Source organism: Otolemur garnettii, unplaced genomic scaffold, assembly GCF_000181295.1.
Source record: "Otolemur garnettii isolate 467f Iridium unplaced genomic scaffold, OtoGar3 scaffold00235, whole genome shotgun sequence".
Classification (NCBI taxonomy): Eukaryota; Metazoa; Chordata; class Mammalia; order Primates; family Galagidae; genus Otolemur; species Otolemur garnettii.
The window spans coordinates 98,031-124,126 of record NW_003852630.1 but is presented as its reverse complement, the minus strand read 5'-3'; the positions used below and the strand labels follow the sequence as shown (position 1 = coordinate 124,126).

The 26,096-nt window shown below is 47.1% G+C and overlaps 1 protein-coding gene across 1 annotated transcript in view; it reads right to left on the bottom strand.

The window, feature by feature from the left end:
• Positions 1–26,096, bottom strand: part of VIPR2 (vasoactive intestinal peptide receptor 2) — a 68,184-nt gene that overhangs the window by 22,848 nt on the left and 19,240 nt on the right. The window contains exons 3-4 of the mRNA XM_003802173.3: positions 22,331–22,438; positions 20,264–20,361 (exon numbers count right to left, since the gene is read on the bottom strand). Of these exons, the coding sequence (XP_003802221.1) occupies positions 20,264–20,361; positions 22,331–22,438 (206 nt within the window). The remainder of the gene's footprint in view (positions 1–20,263; positions 20,362–22,330; positions 22,439–26,096) is intronic.

Sequence of the window (26,096 nt, the reverse complement as noted above, 5' to 3'; positions counted from 1 at the left end):
GTATAATCCGAGGTCTGGTAGCGTGATTCCTCCTGCTTTGTTTTTATTCCTGAGTAATGTCTTGGCTATTCGAGGTTTTTTCTGACTCCATATAAAATGCAGTATTATTTTTTCAAGATCTTTAATACAATAAAAATTTTTAACCAAAATATAAAAAGCTATGCTTTGGTTTATTAGTTTTGGCTTAACTATAACTTTATTGTTAAATTATTATTTGAAACATCTAAACCCATTTACTTTAAATTTTAGGAATTCTCCTCTTGGGAACTTGGACCCTGCTACTTAGGGCAGCTTACAAAAGGGCAGAGAGCAGTGCTTACAACGTTGTTCCTGCCCGTTCCTGTTCTCCCCACTCCATTCCTGAGGAGATGCCATGACCACCATGCTGACCTCACCTGCCCTCCCCCCCTCCCCTGACAACCAGCTGAGGCCCCTAGTGGGGTGAGGTTGCAGGAGGGCAGAGAGTATTTGCTCTTCCTCCCTCCCCATCCCCCAAGCTCTGGCATTCATGGTTGCTTCAAATGCTGCTCCAGTGGGAGCAGGGTCCCTCTCTGCCCCTCCAGGCCAAGGGAACTGGCCTCCTTATGGTGGGGGTTGGAGGCTGCACAGTTCTCACCCCCAGGGTCTTGGGGCCCAGACTGCAAGGGTTTCCTGCAGTGGCACAGACGTGTTTGCCTGTGAGCCCCAAATTGACGTGCTGGTCCCTGCATTCACAATTGAACTTCTGAGGAACTCAAATCCTTACACAAAGCACATTTGGCTAACTAGACCCATGCTTTACACCAGGCGTCCTCAAACTATGGCCTGTGAGCCACATGCGGCCCGCCAAGAACATTTATCCAGCCCGACAGGTGTTTTTGCTTCTTCTGCCTGTCCTGCTTAGCAGCCGACTCATCCTGGGGTCTGCAGTCTGGCCCTCCAACGGTCTGAGGGACAGTGAACTGGCCATCCTGTTTAAAAAGTTTGAGGACCCCTGAAGATCTGGCCAGAGCACAGGAGAGAGGATACAGCGCCTGGCAGTTCTCAGAAGCCCTTTCTGCTGCTTGAAGCCCCTCCTCCAGGAAATGTTTGGCTTCTTTGTGGTGCCCTACCCCACCAGCAGTCACTCTGCAGGACCACTGTGTCCACTATAGGCTGTCTGGGCACAGTGTCCACCCCTTAATGAATGAATGGGAAAGCCAAATAGCCCAGAGCTGTGCAATTTGGACTCCTTTGGGACAACCCAATACTTCACGTCTTTGAAGCAAAGTTATTCATCCCAATGTGCATTATTGGTGATAGCAGTATTCCTGGATACAGGCATTCCTTTCCCTCCAGGGGCTTGTTCCTGTCCCATCTTGTGCAGTCCTGGGACTGCAGGTGCCGCAGGGCCTATGTGGTAGGCTGTGCCCTTCAGCAGCTCCATGGACCATACGAGTCTCCACACTGCATAAACCATCCTTCTCCTCACACCTTTCCTTGAGCTCTGAACAGCATAGTGAGGATGGGGGGGTTCCCTGGCTCAGCACAAATTAGAAGGCTCAGCAGTGGCCACCACACTTCAGAAAGACAGTGCTGATAAATGTCTAGCAAGGAAGTTAGATATAGCCCTCAAATAGTTCAGGTAATCAAGGTTAGCATAAATTGTGACTTGACACACTAATATGTTAACACAACTTTAGAGGGATTTTCCTGCCTCATTAAACCTCAGGGGAAAAACCAAGACCTGAGGATGACGTGGATGCCAGCATTGTCCAGTGTGTCTCTTTCCATGTATGTAGCTCTTTAGAGCAAATTAATTAAACTTCTCTAAAATGTAACCTCCTGTCATTCATTTGCACCAGCCACATTTCAAGTGCTCAAGGCCACATGTGGCCAGTGGTCACCACACTGGACAGGGCAGCTCTTTACCGCAGATAGTTCTCTCAGTGCTGGAAATCAATGGATAACCTTCCACCCACATACCCTCTCGAATTGTTAACACTCAGACACAAGTATTCACACACTCTAATCCCACTCAAATGGGGACCAAATAGAGGCTTCAATCGATTTGAAAGTATCACCTGGTTTTGTTGTGGGGATTATCCTAGCACAGGGCCCCAGATTCAAGGCAGTGGGCTAGGCCCAAACTCGCTGCCTGTGGCTGAGGTTCTGCATTGCCCTCCCCATACACAAAGTGCAATCTGCTCTGAGCAGCACTAACCCTCCCACTCAGGCCTGGAGCCCTGCAAAGGTGAGTGACAGCCCCACCCCAGTACCTGGGCACTCTGCTCACCTCGAGCTTCCAAATCCTCCAGGGAAAGTGCTCAGCTCAGTGCAGGTGTTTCCACAAGTGTCCACTGGTTATGATCATTACAGGGCTCTGGAAACACCAGGACTTCATGCTGGAGAGGACAGTCCAGCAGGAAACACACATAGCTTGCACAAAAGGGCCTGACCCAAAGCTCTGACTCAGGAAAAGACGTGGCCACAGCGGAAGTTAATTCCAGCAATGGCTTTGGAAAGAAACATTCGTAAGACCTTGAAGTTCTTTCTGAGGGTCCAAGATCCTGCCAAAGGCAGGGAGAAGGTCGGGATTTAGCTCTGTCACTTGTATTTGCCAACAAGAAGCCAAGGCCCTGCTAAGGTCACTGAACAATGATTTATGGCTGAGCAGAATAGCTGCCAGGTGGGAGGGCACATTCTCAGGTCGGCCCACCCCTCTTATCCTATCTGAACTGGCCTGGTAGAGGCTGCTAGCTGTGGATCTCAGGGGAGCTGCCCAGGTGTCCCCAGAAAATACCCCACCCAACAGTACAGTGTGTTTTCCTCAAATAAGGAGACATCTAGCTCCCCACATTGATGGGTGCTACCAGTTGTACCCTATTGCTGTGTGAACTGCCCACCAAGATGGAGGCGCCTGTGTGACTCTTGAGACTTGGCAGTCATAAGGCAAGAGCTCTGCTGGGTGCAGGTTAAACTTACTATCACTGGGGTGGCTGGACCACCTGGGTGGTTGCAAGGCCTGTGGAGAGTGTCTTCCTCAGAGCCCTCCCCCTCACACTGCACCTGGCCCCTTCGGGAGCTTCAGAGTGAATCTGGTTCTGAGGATCTCCATGGCCTCTCCTGCAAGCACCATGCTCTGCTCCTGATTGTTCAGATCAGTGTCCATGTCCAGCCTCTTTGAGGGCCAGGCATCCTCCCAGTATGAAGGGCAGTTCAGCCGTGACAGGCAGCTGTACACATCAGACTGTTCATGGAGAAAAGGTATGATGGGTTTTCTCTTTAACTCTAGATCCAAAGAATGAAGAGACTAATGCTCTCCCAAGTCTTTTGGTTAATTGCAATTCCTAATATATAAAATAGCCACAAAAGGTACATTTATGTTGCCTAGACCAAGGCAAAGAAGAATTGTTAAACATTTGTTGGATGAATGAATCAATCACAAGAGTGAAAGTTGGAAGGCTGACGCCTCCCCCTGTGAGGATGCGTGCCTTGCTGTGCCTGGCACAGTGCTGCCACACAGCAATTCTCAGTGGGTATTTATCAGGGTAAGTTAGAAAATGCTCAGATTTGCAATAAGCCACAAAGGTTTTTCTTATATAGATTAACATAGTAGAAATGTTTATAAAATATCAAAGCAAGAAAAAGATGAGAAATATGTTTTATATATATAATTGAAGAAAGTATAAGGTACAGGTCTGTGTTGGAAAGGTCAAAATTTCAAAGAAATGAGTAATATTCTGGGGCTGCAAATATTACCAGAACAGATTTAAAGAAAATCTAAAAATAATCACTAGCCAGAAAGGCATTTTTTAAAAGTCAGTGAAATATGAGCTATAAAAATGTCAGTAAGCCTAGTGATTTTCAGAGGTGAGTTTTTTTAACTTTTTAAGGAACAAGTTATTCCTGGGGGAAAAAAAAAACTGTCCCAGAACATAAGAACAAGTGGAGAAAAGGCATAACAGTTTATTTATAAAACAAGAGTGAGCCTGTGGTCAAAAGCAGACTTTACACTGGGACAAACATCAGAAGCAAACAAAAATCGCAGGCTAACTTCACTTATAAATACAAAAGGGACAATCCCAAATAAAATATCTAGGACATAATAAAATCAACTCATAAGTATGTTAAAAACACACAAAGCTCAATTAAGGAGATTTTCCTCGTATGCAAAGATGCTATGTAATTACGATTAATACAACATACTGTAGCCCTATGAAAAAATGCTTGTCTCAACAGACATTCACTCACCCTTGTTTCTTTCCTCAATAAATGGAGCTAGAACTTCTTAGGACTCACTAGTTGGAACAACTCACATGGGTGTAGGTAGTACCATCTGCGATTGAAGCCAGCTCGGAACATGTCCTAAACCTATTTGGGGCTGTGGAGCTGTTTGCTATCTAGAAAAACCATGAACTTTTCTCCAGAAAACTTGCACAGAAGCTCCTGTGCACATTTAGGGCCGATGGACTCATCGGAGTCCTCTTGGGTGTTTCTCTGTTAAAGTCAGGGACATTTACCACTGTTCCCTCCACAAAATACCTTCCAAATTTTAACCAATAAAGTAAAACATGCAAAATAAAAGTTTTCTATTTATTGAGGAAGAAAAAAAACTGCTACTTATGGGTGGGGTAAGTGCACGCCCAGAGAAATCAAGAAAAGGCAACAGAAATAATCAGTAGGCAAATCAAAAGGCAACAGAAACTATCAAGTAAATTGGTCAGTAAAACTATCAGTAAATAGGTCTCGTTTATCAAGCAAATAATCAGTAAAACTATCAAGTAAATAGGTCTCATTCAAGACAGCCACACAAATGGTAAACAGCTAGTAAGAAAATTCACAGGACACGTCTGGGCCTAAAGCTCAGAAACAGAGCACTTCCCAGAGCAACAGAGAGAACTGTCGGCGAAAGGTACCTTGTATCCCCCAAGGACAAGGATGCTCTCCCTCTCCCACAGTGACAGTGAGAGTCACGGGGTGTCTGGGGGCTCCTGGAGAGGACAGAAGTTCTGGGGTTCATTGTAGAATAAAGGTTAGGACAAGGCATGGATATTCAGTGGGGGCCAGAACATGATTGTCTGCTCAGGGAGGGGCCTCCAAGTGTGAAGAGACCCTGGAGGGGGGTTTCATGCAGTGGAGAAGGGACAGGAAAGTCAATGTGATTCTGGGAGAATTGGTGAAAACATCTGTTCTTATTTAGTAGAGTTACTGCAAATAAATTCCCAGTGGATTAGAGAGTTACTATAAAAATATCCATAAAATTAAAAAAAATACAGATGACTGGGCAGGTCTCTGCTCCTACACCACAGAATACCTAGTAGGAAAGCAAAGGGAGAGTCCATAAAATAAATGGCAGATAGATGTTTAAGGACTTTATTTGCATTACCAAATAAATCTTACAGTTGAAGACCAACAGGAGAAAATACAAGGGCAATGTTCTTGTAGATCAAGAGCTCCTACCATCAATAAGGAAGGAAAGCATTCTAACAGAAAAACTGGCAGAAAAGACAGAATTAAACAAAAAATAATAATAAACCTAGGAAATTTTTAAAATGTGTTAGTAATTAAGAAAATATAATTAAAATACTGTATCTTTTTATGTCCATAAAATCGGTGATAGTTGAAAATATAAAACTTTGTGTTGGTTGAGTGCTATGGCCTGAATGTACAGTGTAGTTCCACACTCATGTGTTGGAGCTTAACCTTTATGGTGATGGCCCTTGAAGGGTGATTAGGTCATGAGGGCCTGTCCTCAGGACTGGGATCAGGACCTGGGATCAAGCCCCTCATAAAAGAGGCTTGAGAGTGACTGACTGGCCATTCACCATGTGAGGTCAGCAAGGCATCATCCTTATAGCCCAGAACAAGCCTTCTTAGACCTCAAGTCTGCTGCCCCCTTGATCTTATACAGTTTAGCCTCAAAACCGTGAACAATAAACTTCTGTTATTTATAAACTACCCAGACAAAGGTTTTTGGGTGCAGCAGCCCCAACTAAGCCAGTCAGAGTTTCAGCTAAATGGACATCTGCATATATTTCTTGTAGGAGTATATTTTTGGCCTATCTTTTTTGAAAATCATTTCACAGTATAGGATCAAGAGCATGAAAAATATTCATATCCTTTGCCCTAGGAACTTGATATCTATACTAAAATTTATTAATTAAAATAATAAGATATTAAGAAAACAACCACATTGTGAATGGTTTAGTAATTCTAATGTTTAGTTTTGACTCAATCAGGTTAACAGAATAAAATATCTGCTATGATCTGAAAGTCTGTGTTCCCACAAAATTTATATGCTGAAATCCTTACCCCTGAGGTGATGGCATTTGGGAGGTGATGAGCTCATGAAGGTGAAGCCCCAGGGTGGGATAAGCATCATGTTATAAAAGAGACCCCAGGCTCGGCACCTATAGCTCAACCGGCTAAGGCGCCAGCCATGTACACCTAAGGTGGCGGGTTCAAATCCCCAGCCTGGACCCGCCAAACAACAATGACGGCTGCAACCAAAAAATAGCCGGGCGTTGTGGTGGGCGCCTGTGGTCCCAGCTGCTTGGGAGGCGGAGGCGAGAGACTCGCTTGAACCCAGGAGTTGGAGGTTGCTGTGAGCTGTAATGCCACGGCACTCTGCCCAGGGGGACAGCTTGAGGCTCTGTCTCAAAAAAAAAAAAAAAAAAAAAAAGACCCCAGAGGGCTGCCTCACCCTTTCCCAACGTGGGAACATAATGAGAAGATGCCCTGTACAAGGAAACAGGCCTCACCAGACACAAAATCTGCCCCCTGGACTTCCAGTTTCCAGAACTGTGAGAAATAAATTTGTTGTTTATAAGCACCCAGTCTGTGGTATTTTGTTACAGCAGCAAGATAGGCTAAGATAAAATTCCACTAAAAATCATTCTGTGACCAGGGGCCTATAAGAATTTGTTTTCCAGAAAGCAAATAGCATGTAGGGAGACTGCAGTGCAGTTTGTGCCTCTGATTTTGTAAATACTCTGGGTGCCGTGGATGCTCATGGCCCTGTGGGAAAGGCAGGTGACTGGGACAGGAGCTTCCATTTGTCTGTGAATGGTTGACTCCATGGTTGCATTACATAGCTCATTTTGTAACAGTTTGGCTTCTGGAGAAGGCAGGTTGTAGTAAAATTCAAACAACACACTTGTTATTTTACATTAGCAATTTCTACACATGGTCTGTGGTTTTGAAAACCTGGAAGCTCCCATTACCCCATCTAAGTAAAAGTAAAAATAGAGGCCAGGGCTGATTTTTCTATAAGCCAATGGCCTACAGTCAGCTCAGTAAAACTGGCTGCAGAGGCCCCTTACCCCACTTAGACTGTAAATGAAGGTCTTTGTCTTCGAAAGGGCCCAGTCACAGCCTCAGTAACTTATCTAATTTGTGATAGCTGTGTTCTCCTCTTCCACAGTACAGAATCTTCACTGTGACCTTCACCACACACACTAACCACTGTCTGTTCTGAAGTCTCCCTGTTTTTATTTATTTATTTATTTTTTGAGACAGTGTCAACTATGTTGCCCTTGGTAGAGTGCCATGGCATCACAGTTTACAGCAACCTCAAATTCTTGGGCTTAAATGATTCTCTTGCCTCAGCCTCCCAAGTATCTGGGACTATAGGTGCCCGCCACAAAGGCTGGCTTTTTTTTTTGCAGTTTTTGGCCAGGGCCAGGTTTGAACCTACCACCTCTGGTATATGGGGCCAGTGCCCTACTCCTTTGAGCCACAGGTGCTGCCCAAGGCTGGCTATATTTTTTGTTGTAGTTGTCATTGTTATTTGGCAGGACCAGGCTGGGTTTGAACCCACTAGCCCTGGTGTATGTGGCTGGCACCCTAGCTGCTGAACTATAGGGGCTGAGCTTTCTCCCTGTTTTTAAACAATTTATTTCTCTTTCAATAAAATATTTGTATCAGGTAAAAACTTGGAATTTTCTTTTGCCAGTTCTTTTGGTGTCAGAAGTGGGAGGTGAGTGGCATGGTGAGCCTGAGGCCTCAAGTAATCAGAAGCCAACACCAGGGATCCCTGGAGCCCTCTGTGCCAATGATGGGCCCTGGGTCACATGTCCAGGCCCCAGGCTCTGTGTTGAGCAGGCCTATTCACAGAGAGGCCTCTGTTGAGGCTTCTGGGAGGTCGCTGAGTTCTGTGTGGAAGTGCGAAGAGAGCCCACGTCTGTCTCAGAGCAGCCCCTCATACCTAGGGCATCTCAAGGAACTTATGGCAAGTGTGGGTTTGGCCTGGCCCCAAATCTGCTGTGGACCAGGATCTTGTGCCTTTTTGGAAAAATGAGTGAATTTCAAGAATGATAATTTAGAATTACTATTACCATGTGGGGAGTCTTTAACTTAGACAAGATAGTCCAGCATTGGGGAGCTCTTGGGAAGACTCTTGAGCCTCGTAGAGACAAAGGGATGCATCCTTGTGTTGTGTGTAAGCTTCTAAAATACAAAATGATTCTCTAAAGAACCTGTATAATGTGCAAAGGAAAAATCTTTAGCCATCTGAGCAGATAACATCAACTTATTTTATCTTCTAGAAACACAGTTTAAATCCAGCTATTCTTTTCTAAACCAGCAAAGTTTGTATTATTGAACCTGACACATGACTAAAATTTTAACATGAAAACTGTAAGATCTGTTTGCGTATGTCTGTATGTTTATGATATTCTGTATGAGTGATATTTTTTACCTCCAGATGGCATTGCCAAAATTATAATATGTAAAAGAGTTTTATTTAATTGGGTTCAAGAAAAATAGCACTTATGTAAGTTTAGTATTCCTAAAGTTGCAGAAAAATAGGAGTTAACTCAAATGCTTTTTAAATTCACGTGATATAGGTATGAGTAATCTTTGGTAAATAAGAATATTGTTGGTTTAGCAAAAAAGGAATCTTTAGAAAAAAATAAACCTTTAGAATTATCAGTATTAGATCAAATGCAGACATATAACTTTCATTACTGGTCAAATTATCTGCAGGTGGCTCAGCGCCTATAGCTCAACCGGCTAAGGCGCCAGCCACGTACACCTAAGGTGGCGGGTTCGAATCCCCAGCCCGGACCCGCCAAACAACAATGACGGCTGCAACCAAAAAATAGCCGGGCGTTGTGGTGGGCGCCTGTGGTCCCAGCTACTTGGGAGGCGGAGGCAAGAGACTCGCTTGAGCCCAGGAGTTGGACGTTGCTGTGAGCATGATGCCACAGCACTCTACCCAGGGGGACAGCTTGAGGCTCTGTCTCAAAAAAAAAAAAAAAATTATCTGCAGGTTACAAAGATTTTCAGCAAGAAAAATGAGTTAAATCAATATAAATCTAAATAAAACAAAATACCGAAACACTTTGCTGAACATAAGTTTATCTACTTTTGCACAGTGGAACTGAAGATATTTGAGTCTGTCTTGTGCCACACTAAAAACTGCATTCGTAGATTTGCCAATTTACAGAATGCTGGTATTACAGTTAACTAGCATATACAAAAAGGAGAGAGAGGGAGAGAGACAGACACACAGAGAGAATGTGAATCTTGGGTTAAAAAGGTGGCTAAAATTAAATTATAAGAGTTTTAAAAGTGAGCATTAATATCAAAATACACTGATACAAAACTGGAATTTGGTCTTCTCTTTGTTAAAAGGACAACATTTTCCCGGATGCATTGGTCTGCTCTTGATAAGAGAATGTGAAAGATTTTTCTTTGGCTTTTGAGTAATATGTTTTCTTTATCAAAACTTTGGTTGCTAAAGTTTAGGTTTTTTCTCAAAACAACTAGGTAACTTTATTTGTTTTTGTCATTTTTGTCAAACAAATAATGTCCTAGTCTGTTTTCTGTTGCTCCAAATAAATACCTGAGACTGGGTAATTTATAAAGAAAATAAATTTGCTTCTCACAGTTCTGGAGGCTGGAAATCCAAGGTCAAAGTTGCATGTGGTGAGGCCTTCACACTGTGTGACCCGTGGCAGAGGACCGCCTCAGGTCTTGCTTCCTCTTCCTATGAAGCCACCAGTGTCATCATGAGGGTCATCCTAATGACCTCTATAACCCTAATTACCTCTAAAAGGTCCCATTTTGAAATGCCATCAACATATGGATTTGAGATTAAGTTCCCAACATATGAAATTTGGGGGATACATTCAAACCATAACAAATAACCACCTGTGAACCTTTTTCATCAAGTGTTTTTAATCTTTTGAAATTGTTGAAGAACTTACCCAAACCAAATTAAAATGAAGTCTTTTTTTTACCTCAAACTAATTTTGGGATTTTCTAGAGGGCCCCAGGAAAATGTTAAACTAAACAGATTTATTTGCAAGGGAAAACCTATCAAGCAGAAGTGAAGCTACGTAGGATTGTTTGATGTGTTAAATTGCAAGGCAAACATTGTCAGAAAGGTGAGGGCTATCTTCTTTAGGTTATATCTGTATGGATATATGTTATTAATGTAAGTTTCCCCCAAATTGTATGAAATTCCTGGAAATCTGACATATCCTGGGATCATGCTGTCAATCATAATGCTAGTTATTATCTTAAGTTGTTATTAATAATGAACTCTGATCATAATCTGGCCATTATAAGTCTTTTGTCATCAACAGACTCTTTATGCTTAAAGCTTCTGCAAGTAGCTGTAATTCAAAATGTGAAGAACATTAATGGCAAGCACAGCTCTGGGTAACTTTAAGCTCACACCACTGAACAGGGTAAAAGTGGCCAAAACTCTGATTTGAAACTGATGGGTTCATAAAACCGCTGACCAGAGATGGAGCAGAACCAGGATCAACTGTGGGAGACTGGGAGGAGCAGAGAGGGTGATTATGATCGAGACTTTCTGTTTGAAATTTGTTTTGTTTTGTTTTCTATATATTTTTTTGTTTGTTTTGTTTTCTATATTTAAAGAATCTCTTTCTATTAAGTTATCCATAACACAAAGTAATTTGGTAAAGTATACTATTGCAAACAAAATGGAGTGTTTATCTTTTTCTCCCTACCTGGCCTGTCCTGAATTCAGAAGCTATGAGAAACAGCTTATTTTCAGGGCAATATAGGTATTTGCACATGTTCAGTAAGAATCTGACCGCCGTGTGACAAGTGACAAGACACAGCTGGAGAGGCTTTGGCTTGGCTGCTTACCCTGGAGAGGCCTCTGTAAATCCAATCTGAGACTCCTTATCTCCAGCCAGTTTGAAGGAACTAAGGTTGACTTTACGGGACAATAAAACCCTTGAATATTAGCCAAACTTTGACCAGAATGTCATATTTGAGAAAGTATACAGAATCCCTACTCTTGTTGCTGTCATGTAAATAATCATACCAAGTTTAATCAGACTAGACTTATTTTGCAAATAAATTAATCATACTGTGATTATCTTTGGTAGGCATGAGGGTGACTATAGAGCAGTGGTTCTCAACCTTCCTAATGCTGCGACCCTTTAATAGAGTTCCCGTGGGTTGCAACTCACAGGTTGAGAACCACTGCTATAGACAGAAAAACTGCATTTCAGTAAAAAAAACTACCGTGCACCTGTTAACAGATTTCAACCTGTCAGTGTTTTTAAGGTTTTTTGTCGAAATTGAAATGGATCTTGAGTTTTTCTGTTTCCCTCCAATGTCTGGATAACTCCAAACCCTGCAAGTTGAAACTAGACAACTTAATATAAACTCCAGAGAAATCAGCACAACAATTTAAGTGTGGACAGCCTTCATGCCTGTTGCCTGGGGGTCACATGACAGTCCACAAAACCACCTGATGACATCACCAAAGATGTTCGAAGTGCAAACCAGGAAACGGCCCCTCATTCCATGGTCTCAAGACACTTCGGGTTCAAGTCTAGTAATCTTTTCAACTGGCTACCCTCTGAAGTCAGAAACTGGGTTGATGATTTGTTCTATTAAGCTTGCTTTTCTTTTGTTTCTTAGCATTGCCCAGTTCCTCACATCACACAGAAGTCTGCTTGGGTGGAGGCTCCCCGGAGGCACCGCCTCCTAAACACAGGAGCCCTGGCATTTGTCTTGACCTGAGTGGTGTTTACATGGTTCTATTTAGGGTAAGACTAATGCAGTATTCAAAGGCTTATTTCCACCTGAATAAGACATTTTATGTGATCTGTTTCCTCAAGGCGGCAATGTCTTCCACACATTGGAACTTGGAGACTTAGTCTATGGCAACCTGAGTCCATGGTTCTCAACCTGTGGATCGCGACGCACAGGAACTGTATTAAAGGGCTGTGGCATTAGGAAGGTTGACAACCACTGGTCTATGGGAAAAGATACCAATGAAAGTCTGCATTTGAGCCTCTTTGGAAAGTGCCTCATCTACTACAAATATTTGCAATTATAGCAAGAATCTATGAATTGCTCAGCCAGATTTGCACTGGACAACGTGACACATAGCCTCAGACTGTTTCTCACTGCAGAAGGAGCAGGCACTCATCCCACTGCCTCACGGCGACACAGGAAACCAGAGACCCTGACAGTGATCCAGAAAAGTGCAGACTGGCTTGGAAGAGGAAAATCTGAATCCTATTATAACCTATTTTATCTTTGATCCTCTTCCTTCACGTGCTCTCACCTTCCCCACCTGTCCTCACCTTCCCCACCTATCTTCACTTTCCCCATCTGCCCTCACCTTTCTCACTTGCCCTTGCTTGCCCCACCTTCCTCTCCTGCCCATCGCAGATGCTAACTCTATACCCTCTCCTGGGTCAACTTTGGCCCTCACTCAGCAAGGGTCCCAAGCCTTCCCTCTCCTGCTTCATCCAGAAACTGTCATCAAGTAGAAGGGGCCTCAAGCCCTTCCCACATGTAAATGTGCCTCTGTTTGTGCCCAGCCTCTTCCCTCCCAAATTTGCTTCCCCGAGCTGAGCTGAGGAACCCCTCAGCCATCTGAAATTGATCGCTAGAAGCTCCACCTTGCAATCTCCAGGAATGAGCTGCACCCCCCCCACCATCCTCTGCCCTTCTCATCATCTGGACAACTACTCTCCTTCCATGACCCTCGGGCATTTTCTCCCCAGGTGAAAGCCCCATCCAGGGTCCCCAAGGCTTGATCCACTGGCCTTTTCTGGCCCCATATCAGCTGCTCCCTGTCTCTTTCTCCTGCCCTCTCTTCCAGGGTGTTTGCCTCACAATGAAAGAGTAGGTGTGTTTCCAGATTCGGGCCTGTTGCTGCCCTTTGAAAGATTTGTCTTTGAATGTTCATTTCCTCCCCTTTTAAACTAAGGTATCCTGACCCATCCTGGCTACGAAACCTCCATTATTAAACAACCCTGAAGAAATTGCCAATAAGCCCAGTGTCCTTGCGGGATTCGGTGCCTAGGTGGCCTCTCCACTCCTGTCTGACTTGGTGGCGCTTGGGACCCAGGCTGTGACAGCGCTATCCATGGCCTCTCCAGGGACAGCCAGTGACCTGGGGGCACCCAGGCAGGTTGGAGTAGCTGCATGCGGCCATCCAAGGCAGAGATGTTGTTAAGCCAAGACTTAAAGTCTCTTGGGGTCAATAGTTCCTACAACTGTAGAAAATATTTCTTGTTGGAACCCTGGCAGCTAACCTGAGGTAGGTGAAGATAAGTGTAATTGTATATATTTTTCACAAAAGCAATTTGGACTTGGGACCTTTGTATGCTTATTTATTTTCTTTTGATTTGGGTCTGAAAACATCAGCACAGGAGGTTGGTCTTGTCCATCTTCTCAGAGGCTGTTCCCAGGGAAAGCACCCTTGGGACAAACTGTTTTCGATTGTCCTGATTTGAGGACATTTCTGGAGGGCTGCAGGGAGGAGCCTTCCTGGCCATGCTGTGAGTATTGACTTGCAAAGTCTCTGTTCCTGGACTTGCCCAAAGTGAGGAGATCACCCTTCCTTACCCAGGGGAGACTGTAAAAAGGTCTTACTTTTAGCAAAAATGATGACCTCCCTCCACTGAAGGCTCAGCCCTCAGGCCTCCCAGTGCAGAGTGGCTCTGGGTATGGGATCTAAAGAATTGGAGGTGAGAGATGGAGATGGAAACTGCTCCATCTGCAAAGCACATGTGGAGACTGAGGTGCATCCTCTGTGCCTATTTTGACTAAGGGATGATTCCCAAGGGAAAATTTGGTGTCATCATTCAAGTGAGAATACTTGAGCATGAAGCTGGTTGTCTGCTGTGATACCAAACAGTCACCCTGACTCTGCACCCTGACCTGCAGCCCTGACCCTGCATCCTGACCCTGTCACCCTGACCCTGCGGCCCTGACCTTGAGTCCCTGACCCTGCATCCTAAACCTGTCACTTTGACCCTGCATCCTGACCCTGACCCTGTGCCCAGACCCTGCACCCTGACCTGTGGTCCTGACCCTGCAGCCCTGACCCTGCATGCTGACCCTGTCACCCTGAACCTGCGCCCAGACCCTGCACCTGACCTGCGGCCCTGACCCTGCATTCTGAACCTGTTACCTTGACCCTGCATCCTGACCCTGTCACCCTGAGCCTGTGCCCAGACCCTATACCCTAACCTACGGCCTTGACCCTGTAGCCCTGAGCCTGTATCATGACTCTGTCACCCTGACCCCGTTACCCTGATCCTGACCCTGCATCATGACTTTGTCACCCTGACCCTGCATCTTGACCCTGTACCTCCCCACTGTAAACCTTCTTTAAGGAGCTATTGTAAGTGCTCCTTTTCCAAGAATCTCAAGGTCAGAGGAAGAACTGATTTTCTTTTAAAATCCAAATATGACATTTCTGAGGTAGAGAAACAGTCACATTTTGGCACTATTTATACCACTGAGACTTATTTCCTGCATCGAGCAAATGACAAAAAGGCAGCTGCCCAGGGCCTGGGTACCTTGGCTCTGCGGGCCAATACTCCAACCTCACTTTAATCTAATCACAGGAAGCTGTCACAAAGAGCCCCCCCCCCCCCGAAATAAGAGGCATGGGGAGCTTCAAAAGTGTTGACAGCATGAAAGACAAAGACAGGAATGTTCCCTGTTCAAGGAGCCTAGATATCACCACAGCCAAACAACATGGGATTTTGCCCTGGGAAAAATGCCTCAAAAACACTGTTGGGAGAATTGACAAAACTGGATTAGGAAATAGAACTGTAAAAATGTTAAATATTCTGGCCGGGTGTGGTGGCTTACAACTGTACTCTCAGCACTTCGGGAGGCTGAGGCAGGAGGATCACTGGAGCACTCCAACCTGGGCAACAGAGTAAGACCCTGTCCAAAAAAAAAAAAAAAAAATCCTAACTTTGATGAAGGTACTGAAGCTACTTGAGGAAGCCTTGCTCTGAGGAGGGGTGAGACTGGCTGTGCAGCCCCCTCTTCAGTGGCTGCACATGTCTGTGGAGGGAGGACAGAAGGAGGAGGGAGCAAACCAGCTTCACCTCCTCGTGTGAGTCTTGCAACTAACTCACTTCAAAATAGGTTTTAAAAAAGACTGCAGAGAATGTAACAATATAATTTCCTCATTGTCCTGACAAAGTCCAGGGTCAAAAGACAAACCTGATATAAATTTAAGTGTTTTTTTTAGGACTTAAAATATTATTCTATTTGAATTGTAGTATCTTCTTACTTTTGAAAAAGTAGAAAATACAGTGAAAGGGCATCAGAAGGGAAAGGGCTCAGTGTGGCATCCCTCACGTCCCCACTGAGGACCGGAGCTGCCCGCCAGTCCCCAGCCACGCTCCCGATGGTGCCAACGTGGTCAGTGGTGACTCTGCAAATCTTCCCTCTGTTTCCTCAGCAGCCCCTGCCAGCCAGTGAGACCAGTGCTGTGTCCTTTGCTGTCTTCGGTTATCTCAGGACCTGAGGTTTGTACGGTGCCTGCGGTAGAGCAGCGGGATGATGCTGGTTCTTGAGTCTCCAGTGGGGATGGCCTTGTCCACCTGTCTCCGTCTGTCTCTCCCACAGAGGCAGCAGTGGGACAGGGGCCTCCCTGGCTCAGAGGGGCTGGTGGGCTAACGCTTGCCCAGGCTGCATAGGACAGACCTCTCAGGTCCTGGTCCTGTGTGGTCTGTGAGAATCCACACTGTGGCCACAGCTCACCCTGCCGCCAGCATCCAGAAGACCCTCTCTGAGAAGAGCCTGGCACCTCTGTCCCCGCCCTGCCAATGTCCAAGTCCCTTTGCCTTTTCCTGATGACACCAACTCTAGTCTTCCCTATGGGGGTACTGTGTCCCTGTGCATTTTCCTTCTTACCCCCCCTTTCTGGTGATGTCTCTCCTCTGGCCTGGAAAAGACTCATCTGTTTATCTGGGAAATACTCAGCATCCCATGCACAGGTCAGTTAGACCTGGGTGAAGACTAGCAAGAGGACATCTGGATCACATTTCCATGTGTAGCCAGATTTCTGCCTGAACCTGAGGGCAGCCTTGGTGTCCCCTCTGCCCTCGCATCCCTGCTGGCTGCTGAACAGGCTCCCCATGGAGTCCCTTCTCATCATTGGAGCCACCTATCTCCATGGTTTGTACTGAGCATGGCCTGGAAACCACAACAGGCTCCCTATGCCATCGATGTGAATAACAGGAACTCGCTGTCCTGGGAACTGTTGGGAAGCTGAACAAAGCTGTCTGGAGAAGCACATCATGACTCCTGGGTGGTTTGATGCCCTTTAGGATCTTTGTGGTCTCCTAGGTGGTGATTTGGGACATTTCTAGGAGGGTCTCTGCCTGACTCTGGTAGCAGTTCAGGGAAGCTGGGCTGAATGGGGCGGGTGAGGTGAGCAGAAGGAGCTTCCCCAGAAGTACTGGGTGTCAGAGCACTGCCTTCAGGGGTGGGAGCTGTGGGGAGGCCAGAGCTGTCACAGTGGTCTGAGTGCTAAAAGCAGAGTGTAGTAATATTTTAGGAATACAGCATAACATGGAAGAAATGTGTCCTCTTGATGCATGGGGAGGCTGAGTGCCAGCCCAGCCAGAGGCTAAATTTAGCAGAAGTGCTCTTTCTCCAAGAACTATGGCAGCAAACACACAAGGTAGGAGTCCTTTCGGAGTGGACACCTCTCCCACTAGCTCCAGTGCACCTCACATACCATAACCTGCCACCCCTGACTGTGGAGCAGGGACTACGTGGCAGCTGCAAAGTGCTGCAGCCTGAGATTTGACTGTATCTCACAAGCAATCCTGTCTGTGCTCTCCTGTCAGTGGCCACATGAAGCTTCTAAACCACTGAAGTAAAATCCCCTATCCCATTAGGTTTCTAGGGGCAGCTCAGGTTTTTGACAGAAGTGTTCCTCCCAATGCTCCAGGTTTCCAGAAGCATGAGCTTGGACAGGAGCTTTTTGGAGCAGTGATTTAAGCCATACTCTGTATGGTGCTGGGTTTCTGGGTCTGAGCAGGGGTGGGATGTGAGGTGGGGAGCTTCAGTGAATGACCCAGGCCCTGTTCTGAGACTAAGGCTCTGGCTTCTCACATCAAGACCCCAGGCTCTGACTCTAGTTGGGGACTTATGAGAGATGCAGGGTCTCTGGCCCCTCAGACCCCTGAGTCAGAACTTGTAGAGTAAGGAGATCCACAAGCCATGTGCCCCTGGCTGGGGGTCCGGGGGGTGGGTACCAGCAGAGCTCTGTTCCAGACCGGGGGGGGGAGGGACCAGCAGAGCCCCATTTCAGGCTAGCCCACATGCTGCCATCTCCTTTGTGGGTCCTGTTCTGTTTTGCAGTCTCGCTGGTCAGCACCACCTAGCAGGGCAGGGAGCTCCCGTGGTGGTGAGCCCAAGCACTTTGATGTGATGTTTGCCTAACTTGAGAACAGCCAGTTTCTGGAGAAGCTTCATGAGGACCAGGAGAGAAAAGTGGCTGGTGCCACCCGTGGGCCAAGGCACCAGGGTGGTGGGGATCAGCCTTTGCTCACTGATGAAAGGGCATAAGGCCTGAAGTGAAAATGTTCCTATAATGAGGTGTGACGCCTGACAGCTCTCCAGGAAGGAAAACACAGACTGGAAGAATTGTGTGAAAGTTCTGGGAAAGACTGGGAAGATGTGGCAGCTGGTGACAGGAGGGGGACCCTGGCAGGCCAGCCTGCTCTGGGATGTGACTGCCAGGCAAACACCACAGTCACACCCCACAGGGCTTCTGGGGGTCCCTGGCCCCAAAAGTTTCAGCTACAAGAGGCCCTCTGGGGTGTACTTTCCTCTGCCTAGGAAAGTTTACCTTCTGACCTCACACAGGGAGCTAAGCCTGTGGCTGTTCCAGGAGCTAAATGGCTCTTATGGAATTAATTAACTGTGAAACCAAAGAGGATTGCATATGCAATGGGCCAGCAGGATTTGGTGATATGGTTACAGGAAATCAAATTAAAAATATAATAAATCTGTGAAAAAAGTGAGACCCTCGGGAGTCACTCTCCAGCAGGGACACCGGCACCTGGACAGCCCACACCTGCCAGTGGCCACCTAGCACCAATCCTAGTGTTTGGGGGCATCTGGAATGTCACATGGTGTGTGCCATCATTTAATCTTTGGAACGAGTCCTGAAAACAACCAAGGATTTAAAGTATTTCAAGAGTGGAAACTGTAATCAGGAAGAAAAATTATTTGTTTTGGTTTGGTACCATCATTTTCTCATATAAAAATATTTTGACTTTCTAATCTGTTAGTAGGGAATATGCTTTTATGATATTTGCAGAATCTCTGAAATGTTTAATTAAGAAGAAAAATAGTTCCTCAGACTGAACAAAAAAGCCTTAGAGGATCACAAGTCTCTGCTTTGAGCAGGCAGGATCCACCCACAGCCTCTCAGAAGGACCAAATGACCAAAGAAACGCCCAGACGGTGTCTCTGGGAATGCTCTCCAGTTGCAAATGTAGGAAAGGAAGGGAGAGAGGCTCAGAGGCAACTGCCGTGGCCATGGCTGGTGTTTGATTCTCACCTTACGCCAGAGCCCAGGTCATCACCGATGGTGGAGGAACAGAGGTTCCAAGGAACAACAGGCGACCTCTCCTGGGTGCACACAGCTCTGGGTAAGGCCACCAGTCCCAGGGCACCACTTCCCACCAGCACATGTCTTGCTGCCTCCTAGACGCCTATGAGGGACTCAAAAGAGGGTCCCTCCTGTGGCACCTGTGGTCTTGCCGGGATGTCAGACCCTCTGGACTACAAGCCCCCCCAGATTCTGTGGCTCCCAAAAAGGTCTGAATATGGCCCAGCAGCCCAGTCTGGGACTGCTGTAGTGTGTCCTCAGGAGATGACCACACAAGCAGTAAGCGAAAAAGCTCTACAGGCCTCAGAGCAGGGAGGATGACACCAGGACAGGAGGGATGTGAAAGGTCATGCAAAGTCCCCCCATTCCCTGTCCCATGTTGGGTGGGAGTTGAGGGTGCTCAGGGCAGGGCCCAGCACCTCCACCTCCCTGCTCAGTCCTCCTGTGGGGCTGACATCTTACTCAGAAAGCCCATATCATCAGGGGGATGATTCTGGGTTGTGAGCAGGTTCTGAGTCAGATCCCCTTACCCGACTCTGCGAGGGGGCTGGCTACAGTGGGTGGCATCCACCCAGCTTCCAGACAGTCCCTGACATGGAAGATAGTGGCTCCCAAAGCCTTGGCCCAGGATTTCTGCTGCTAGAAAGACACACCTGGGCCATTAGTGGTGGGACTAGCAGCATGAACAAAGGAATGATCAGGAAATAGCCCTTGCAGAGCCATTTGTGCAGGCTGGACACCCTCAGAGAGGGAATAGCATGTGATTAAATCCCCAAATGAGCAGGGCAGGGGTTTAGTGATGTGGAGAAGATAGACAAGCTGTGGAGACGTGAAAGACTATATTTTAGTGCAATCTTGGCTGGTATTTTCCTGTGTCCAAACCTCCCTGGTTCTAAGCTGCTAAGGGTGTTGGACACACCTGGGATAGGAACACCAATGCCAGTGGCTATCCTGGAAAACTGTGCCCTGAGTTCCCACAGCCCTGACAGGAGGTTCTGCAAGTCATGTGAGTCAACTGCACATACAATAACCCTAGCTATAGGCTCAGGGTAGCTTCTCAACAGCCCAGACTCTGGCAAAATCTTAACAGGAATGAAGAAACTGAAATGCAGAAGGAGCAGGACTTGCCGGGAATATGAATTTTGAGCAGCTGGAGCCCACCCTGGGTATCTCTGTCTCATCCTTGGACATACTGAGAGCATTAAGAAAATGTGCCCTTTCCTGACTCCAAAAATAGGTACTGAACTGTAGTTTAAAACAGTGATTCCAAATGCCAGGTAGCAGAGCTGAAATAGAGACTTTGCCTAATTTGGAGAACACTCAGCTGCTTGGGTGAGGGAAGCCGAGTGACCCCCAGGAACTGGGAATGGAACCGTCCACCTCTGCTCAGGGGGAGACATGTCTCCAGCCTACCTTGTTTTCGTCTTCAGGGTCACTGTAGCCACAGGCATCCATGAAATCTGGAAATATCTCCGACCACCCATCACTTGTACAGTTTTTGCTTATGTTTCCTGGAAAGTAAGGTTCAGACATTTCATCTGCAACTCTGTGAAAACTGGCCATAGGAGCCCTATAAGCCTGGCAGCTGGGCTATTGTTTGGGATCTTAACAGCCCCTTTGCTTTGGCGCCCCTGGCCTTGTCCTGCCTGCTCTCACCAACACCTCACCACCACAGCCAGTGCCAGGGAGGCCACATTGGGTCACTGGGGTTGGCAGACTGAGGTTCAAATTGCAGAAACAGAGGCAGTCTTCATCTTACAATCTCAATGTTTGTTTCTAAATGCAGTGTTCTCTTGTTCACCAATGTCCCTCCTCCATCTCTGTCCCCCTCCCTGGCTGCAGAGACCAGGTGCTCACTGGGGGGTGTGTGTGTCCTCAGGAGATGACCACACAAATAGTAAGTGACAAAGCTCTACAGGCCTCAGAGCAGAGAGGATGACACTAGGACCCAAGCCCAGCCAGCCTAACAAGGGGATGTGCTTCATGGGTATCAGAGGTCTGCTGGGCCTGCTTCTCCTATGACCCGCACCAGTGCCACCCCAATGGGCACCTGGTCTCTGCAGCCAGGGAGGAAGACAGAGATGAAGGAGTGACTAGAGAGGACAGAAATGGAGGAGGAATGAGGGAGGGGGACAGAGATAGAGGAGGAACTAGAGAGGAGGACAGAGATGGAGGAGGCACGAAGGAAGGGGACAGAGATGGAGGAAGTCCCTGTCCCTTTCATAGGTCAAAGTTTGTGTGACAGTTAGGTCTGGGAGCCCTAGCACATCCCTGACCATGGATCTGGGCAGCCAACCTCCTACAGAGCCCTGTGTGATACTCCTGGGGCCCTGTGTCACCCGTGGTTAGGGGACTTGCTCAGGGTCTGGCAGGGCAGAGCTGGCCCTACAGCCTCTAGCTGATCAACGCAGGGCATGTGTGCTCTGACTTGGGGGATCAGCAGCACTGAAGGCCCCTGGGTCTTGGCGTCTGAGTGTCCTGCAGTCTGCATGTCCCCACTGGCCTGCTGAGCCCTGCACAGCCTCTTGCTCTCAGACCTGCAGGAGCCCCACACCCACTCCAAAGGGCCGAGCAACTTCCTCTGGCCTGGACATGGCATTCTGTGCCTAATCGGCAGGCAGGCCCCAGGGAGAAATGAAAAACAGGAAGTGTTTCAGGGAGACAGACCAGAGCCAGCCAGGTACAAAGCAGGACAAAGGGCTATTCCTGGAGGTGCTACAGCAGAGGCCACCAGCCATTAAGGCCTCTCCTCTCTGTCCTTTATGTTTTCTGTCCTTCATTCCCTCATGAGCAGACAGCAGAGGGGCTGGGGTAGGAAATGCCAGGGACCTGATCCTTACAGCTCTCCCTATAGTCCAGAGGTGAGTTCAGCTACCCAGGAGAGGACCTGCACCTGGGTCCCAGTAGTGTGGAGCAGGCAGCAGGGCCTGGACAGGAGCCATCTACTGCGTCTGGACACGTGGGCATGGGTACAGCAGGGCACCACAGCTACCATGATGACACGTGGTGCTACTGCAAGTCTGAAGGGTGGCTGTCTCCCTACCCTGACATGGGAGAACACTCCCTTCCAACTTCCCCCTACTGGGGAAATGTGAAATCAAAAGAGAAAACAACTTCTTTTTAAAATTCAGGCCCCTTTTGTGAACACCTGGGTGACCGTGACCCAGTGGGGTGAGGAGCGGCCACCATAAGTGTGGACCTGCTCTGTGCCCGGAGGTGCAAGCCCCCATTTGTGCCTGCTGGGTTTTGTCTGCAGCCTTGGGCCCGCTAGGCATTGCCACGTGCTTGCCCAACTCCCTGTCATCTCTTCTGAGTAAAGGCAAAACACACTTGTTCAGTGCCCCAGATGAGACACTCTCCACCAATCTACCAGCAGTTTGTGTATCACCTCACAGCTCATCTGCTTCAAGCACCTTTGGGGAAAAACCCACCCTCGGACACACATGGCCTAAAGGAACCAGAAAGTGACATGCAGTGTACCTGGTTTGCTATAAAAATTGCTGAACATTTTCGGGCAGGGCACAGTCACTGTCTCCCCAACATCTGCAGGTCGCCAGCATGTGATGTTGTCCCAGACGCCGCTGCAGGCTGCAGGGACAGAGGGGGGTGAGGCCGGGCCCACTGCAGCAGAGGCAATAGAGGCATCATTGAAATATTTTTCTGTGAAACTTTCACCAGCAAAATTGCTTGTGTCTTCATTTAATTAGCTTTGGAGAAGTAACCACATTGTGGTAGAAAGTATTTGAGTGACACATTGTGCATGGGTGCTTTCTTTCTGAATTTCAAATGAATCACTGCTTCGTTCTTGCTGGTCCACACCCCAAGACGGCCTGGGGAAGAGCACTTGCCATTTTAGGGAATCTGACTTTAATGACAATTTGCATTGAGTTAAAGCATTTGAGAAGAAGTGATTGATTTTTAGCTGTCAAGATGCCTTATTAATAACAAAATCTTAAGTTACCTTCATGGAAGTATTGAATAGCTTAGTTTGCATAGTGTAAACTTTGGAACATTTTCAGATCCCTTCTTTGGTCTCAATAATCACCTAGTGAGGATAACTCATGCAAATATCTCATTACCAGCTTCCAGGTGAAGAGCACTATGGCTTTAGGTTGTTTATATGCCTTCTCTGCTGGAATTGACATTTAAACCTGGGACTTCTGGCTTGGTGCCCATAGCTCAGTGGTTAGGGAACTGGTCACATACACTGGGGCTGGTGGGTTCAAACCTGGGCCTGCCAAACAACAATGACATCTACAACAAAAAAATAGCTGGGCATTGTGGCAGGAGTCTATAGTCCCAGCTACTTGGGAGGCTGAGCAAGAGAATCGCTTATGTCCAAGAGTCTGAGGTTGCTGTGAGCTGTGACGTGACAGCACTCTACTGAGGGTGACAGCTTAAGACTCTGTCTCTAAATAAATAAATAAATAAGCCTATGACTTTTTACTATAGTCCAAGTTATTTATACTATGTTTTGTGACCTCTAATATTTTATATTGTATTTAAACTTTGCTATTGCAGAAGCAATGTGCTAGCCAGGAAAACCAGTACACACACAATGGTCTTCCTCTCAGACACACCCTCCAGGCCTGCACAATAACTGCACAGACATATCAGTGAAGAATATACAACTGTGGTTTGAACAAAAAAGTGTTTTACAGATCAAGAATATAGATACATCCCTGAAAATATGGCCATAAACCAAGTTTTGCGGATGAAAATTCTTTCTAGATATCTTTAATAAAAATGAAAGTATAGTCATTATAAAATGAAAGTATAAATACTAATGCTCAAATGAATACATAAATTCATGCTATTCTAATGTTCTTTCATATTTAAAAAAAATGTTGGTTTTCTTTAAATATGTTCACAGGTGATCAACTATGAATGTGTCACCAAAAATCCCAGACCTGAATGTGCCCAGGGCAGGCAGCTGGGAGCACTACATGAGGCTGACACCTGTAACTGAGCACCTCCTGCTCTGGCATGTAAGAGAGACCCCGCTAGTGTTCTCAAGAGGACCTTCAGGGAATGAGCGTGAGGGTGTCGGCTTCAGCAGGCACCTGCAGCTCTCTCCACCTCCACCCAGCTCTGCTCTTGCTGACGAATTCACACTGAAGGCTCAACACTCTTCACCATGAAATGACAAATTTCTCCTTTAATAATTATTGTAGAATAATATTATTCTATTATTCTAAAGGGGTATGTTGATACATAGTATAAACTGTAATGCAATAACTACATATTAGATTGTCACACTAATAACTGCTGCTTTGGGAGTTAACAGATAATAAATTCACACCACATTAAGCAACTGCTACATCACAACAGGAGGAGATCCCTGTGTCTGTAGTTTAGCTTGTCACTGTCTGTGTAGCAGTTGCTGAGTGAGCCTTCCTCCTGCTGGGGCAGCCAGAGGCTGTGAGGACGTGAATACACAGACTCAAGGGTGCTGCCCCCACAGATTCGAGCCCCATTGGACACAGACAAGTGCAGCCTGGTGGGGACAGGCTCCATGTCTGCCCCAGCTGTGCACTCAGGGCAGCAGCTGTGCAGGTCAGACCACACTCGTGATGCACCCCCTCTGCACCTGAGAGCAAATATTTCCAATCACTTTCTCCATTCATAAACACTTGATTTATGTTTAATATCACAGCAGCACAGAGCCCAGGCTGTGCTGCAAAGGCCAGAAAGCACCCTCTGGGCACCCAGGGCTCTGTAAGGCTGAGGACCAGCCTTCCTTGCCCTCTTCATTCAACCCTGATATTTAAACACCTTCCAGCCTGGGGACCGGCTATAAACACCCACATCCCAGGAGTTTTGGTATAACTTGCCTGGACAGAATTTCAACATTTTTAGGATTCTCAGTGATTCCTTATGTGCTCAGGGCTGCGGGCCAGTCCCAGAATGCATGGAGTGCTTCTTTTTGCCTCCACAACATTCAAATGTGGGTGTCAGGCATCAGCCCATCACAGGTGGGTGCAGGAGTATAGGCTGCACCATGACACTACTGGTAGTAACAGTAGAAACTGAAACAGGAATTCCTCCTCTGGGTGCCATCCTCAGCGCTTTGCTACATGAACTCATGGAATCACTAAAAACCCCAGAGGCAGGTGGTATTAGTCCCACATCATGGATGAGGACATTGAAGTGTGGAGCCCTTAAGTTGCCAAGGCAAAGTGGCTACTGAGTGGCAAGTCTTTGCCCGTCCAGGAGCTCACACAGTCTCCAGATGCCTTCCTCTGGGGTGTGGGGAGGAGCAGTCAGGCCTGAGAAGCCAGGTGGGGACATCCCCCAGCCCGAGAGCACCACCCAGTGGTGTGTGCCCCCCACATGCCTCTGAATGATGTAGGCTTCATGCTGGGGGCCTCTGCCAGGCCACAGGCAGCCCCTGTGCTTACTTGAGGGTTGCTCTTGGGCCCGTTCTCCTCATTAGTCCCCTAAACATGGGTATGACAATTAAATTGGAAAACTCATCCTAGAAAAGGTGCATTGAAGGGTGGACCAGGTGCTGGCATTGGTGCGGAGCTTCCCAAGAGGAGGACTTCGAAGGTGATCATAGGGATTCCCAGCAGTGAGGTCTGTAGCACTTCTTCTAGAATGAGATCTTGAACTTAATTGTCAGTGCTCATAAGTACAAGCCTCTTGTTGAGGATAAAAGGCAGTAAAAAACCTTGCCCCCAGGTTGGAGGGTCGGCCAGAGGCAGGACCACTGTGAAGGGGCAAGACAGAGCTGCAGGGAGGCCTCAGACCCCTGAAAATACCCTCTGTGGCCATGGGTGCCTGCAGGGTCACATGCTCCTGAGGTCCTGACACTGCCAGACACACCCCACGGCTCTGGCCCATTCCCAGGATGCAGTCTCTGCCTCCAGTTCCAGCGTGGTTCTTTTCTTTTTTTTTTTCTTTGAGACAGAGCCTCAAGCTGTCCCCCTGGGTAGAGTGCCGTGGCATTACAGCTCACAGCAACCTCCAACTCCTGGGCTCAAGCAAGTCTCCTGCCTCCGCCTCCCAAGTAGCTGGGACCACAGGCGCCTGCCACAGTGCCCGGCTATTTTTTGGTTGCAGCCGTCATTGTTGTTTTGGCGGGTCCAGGCTGGGGATTCGAACCCGCCACCTTAGGTGTACATGGCTGGCGCCTTAGCCAGTTGAGCTATAGGCACCGAGCCGTGGTTCTTTTCTATAGCAAATTGCATAGAACCTTTCATTATCTAAGGTGACAATAAAAATGCCTCCCTTAAATATGTCT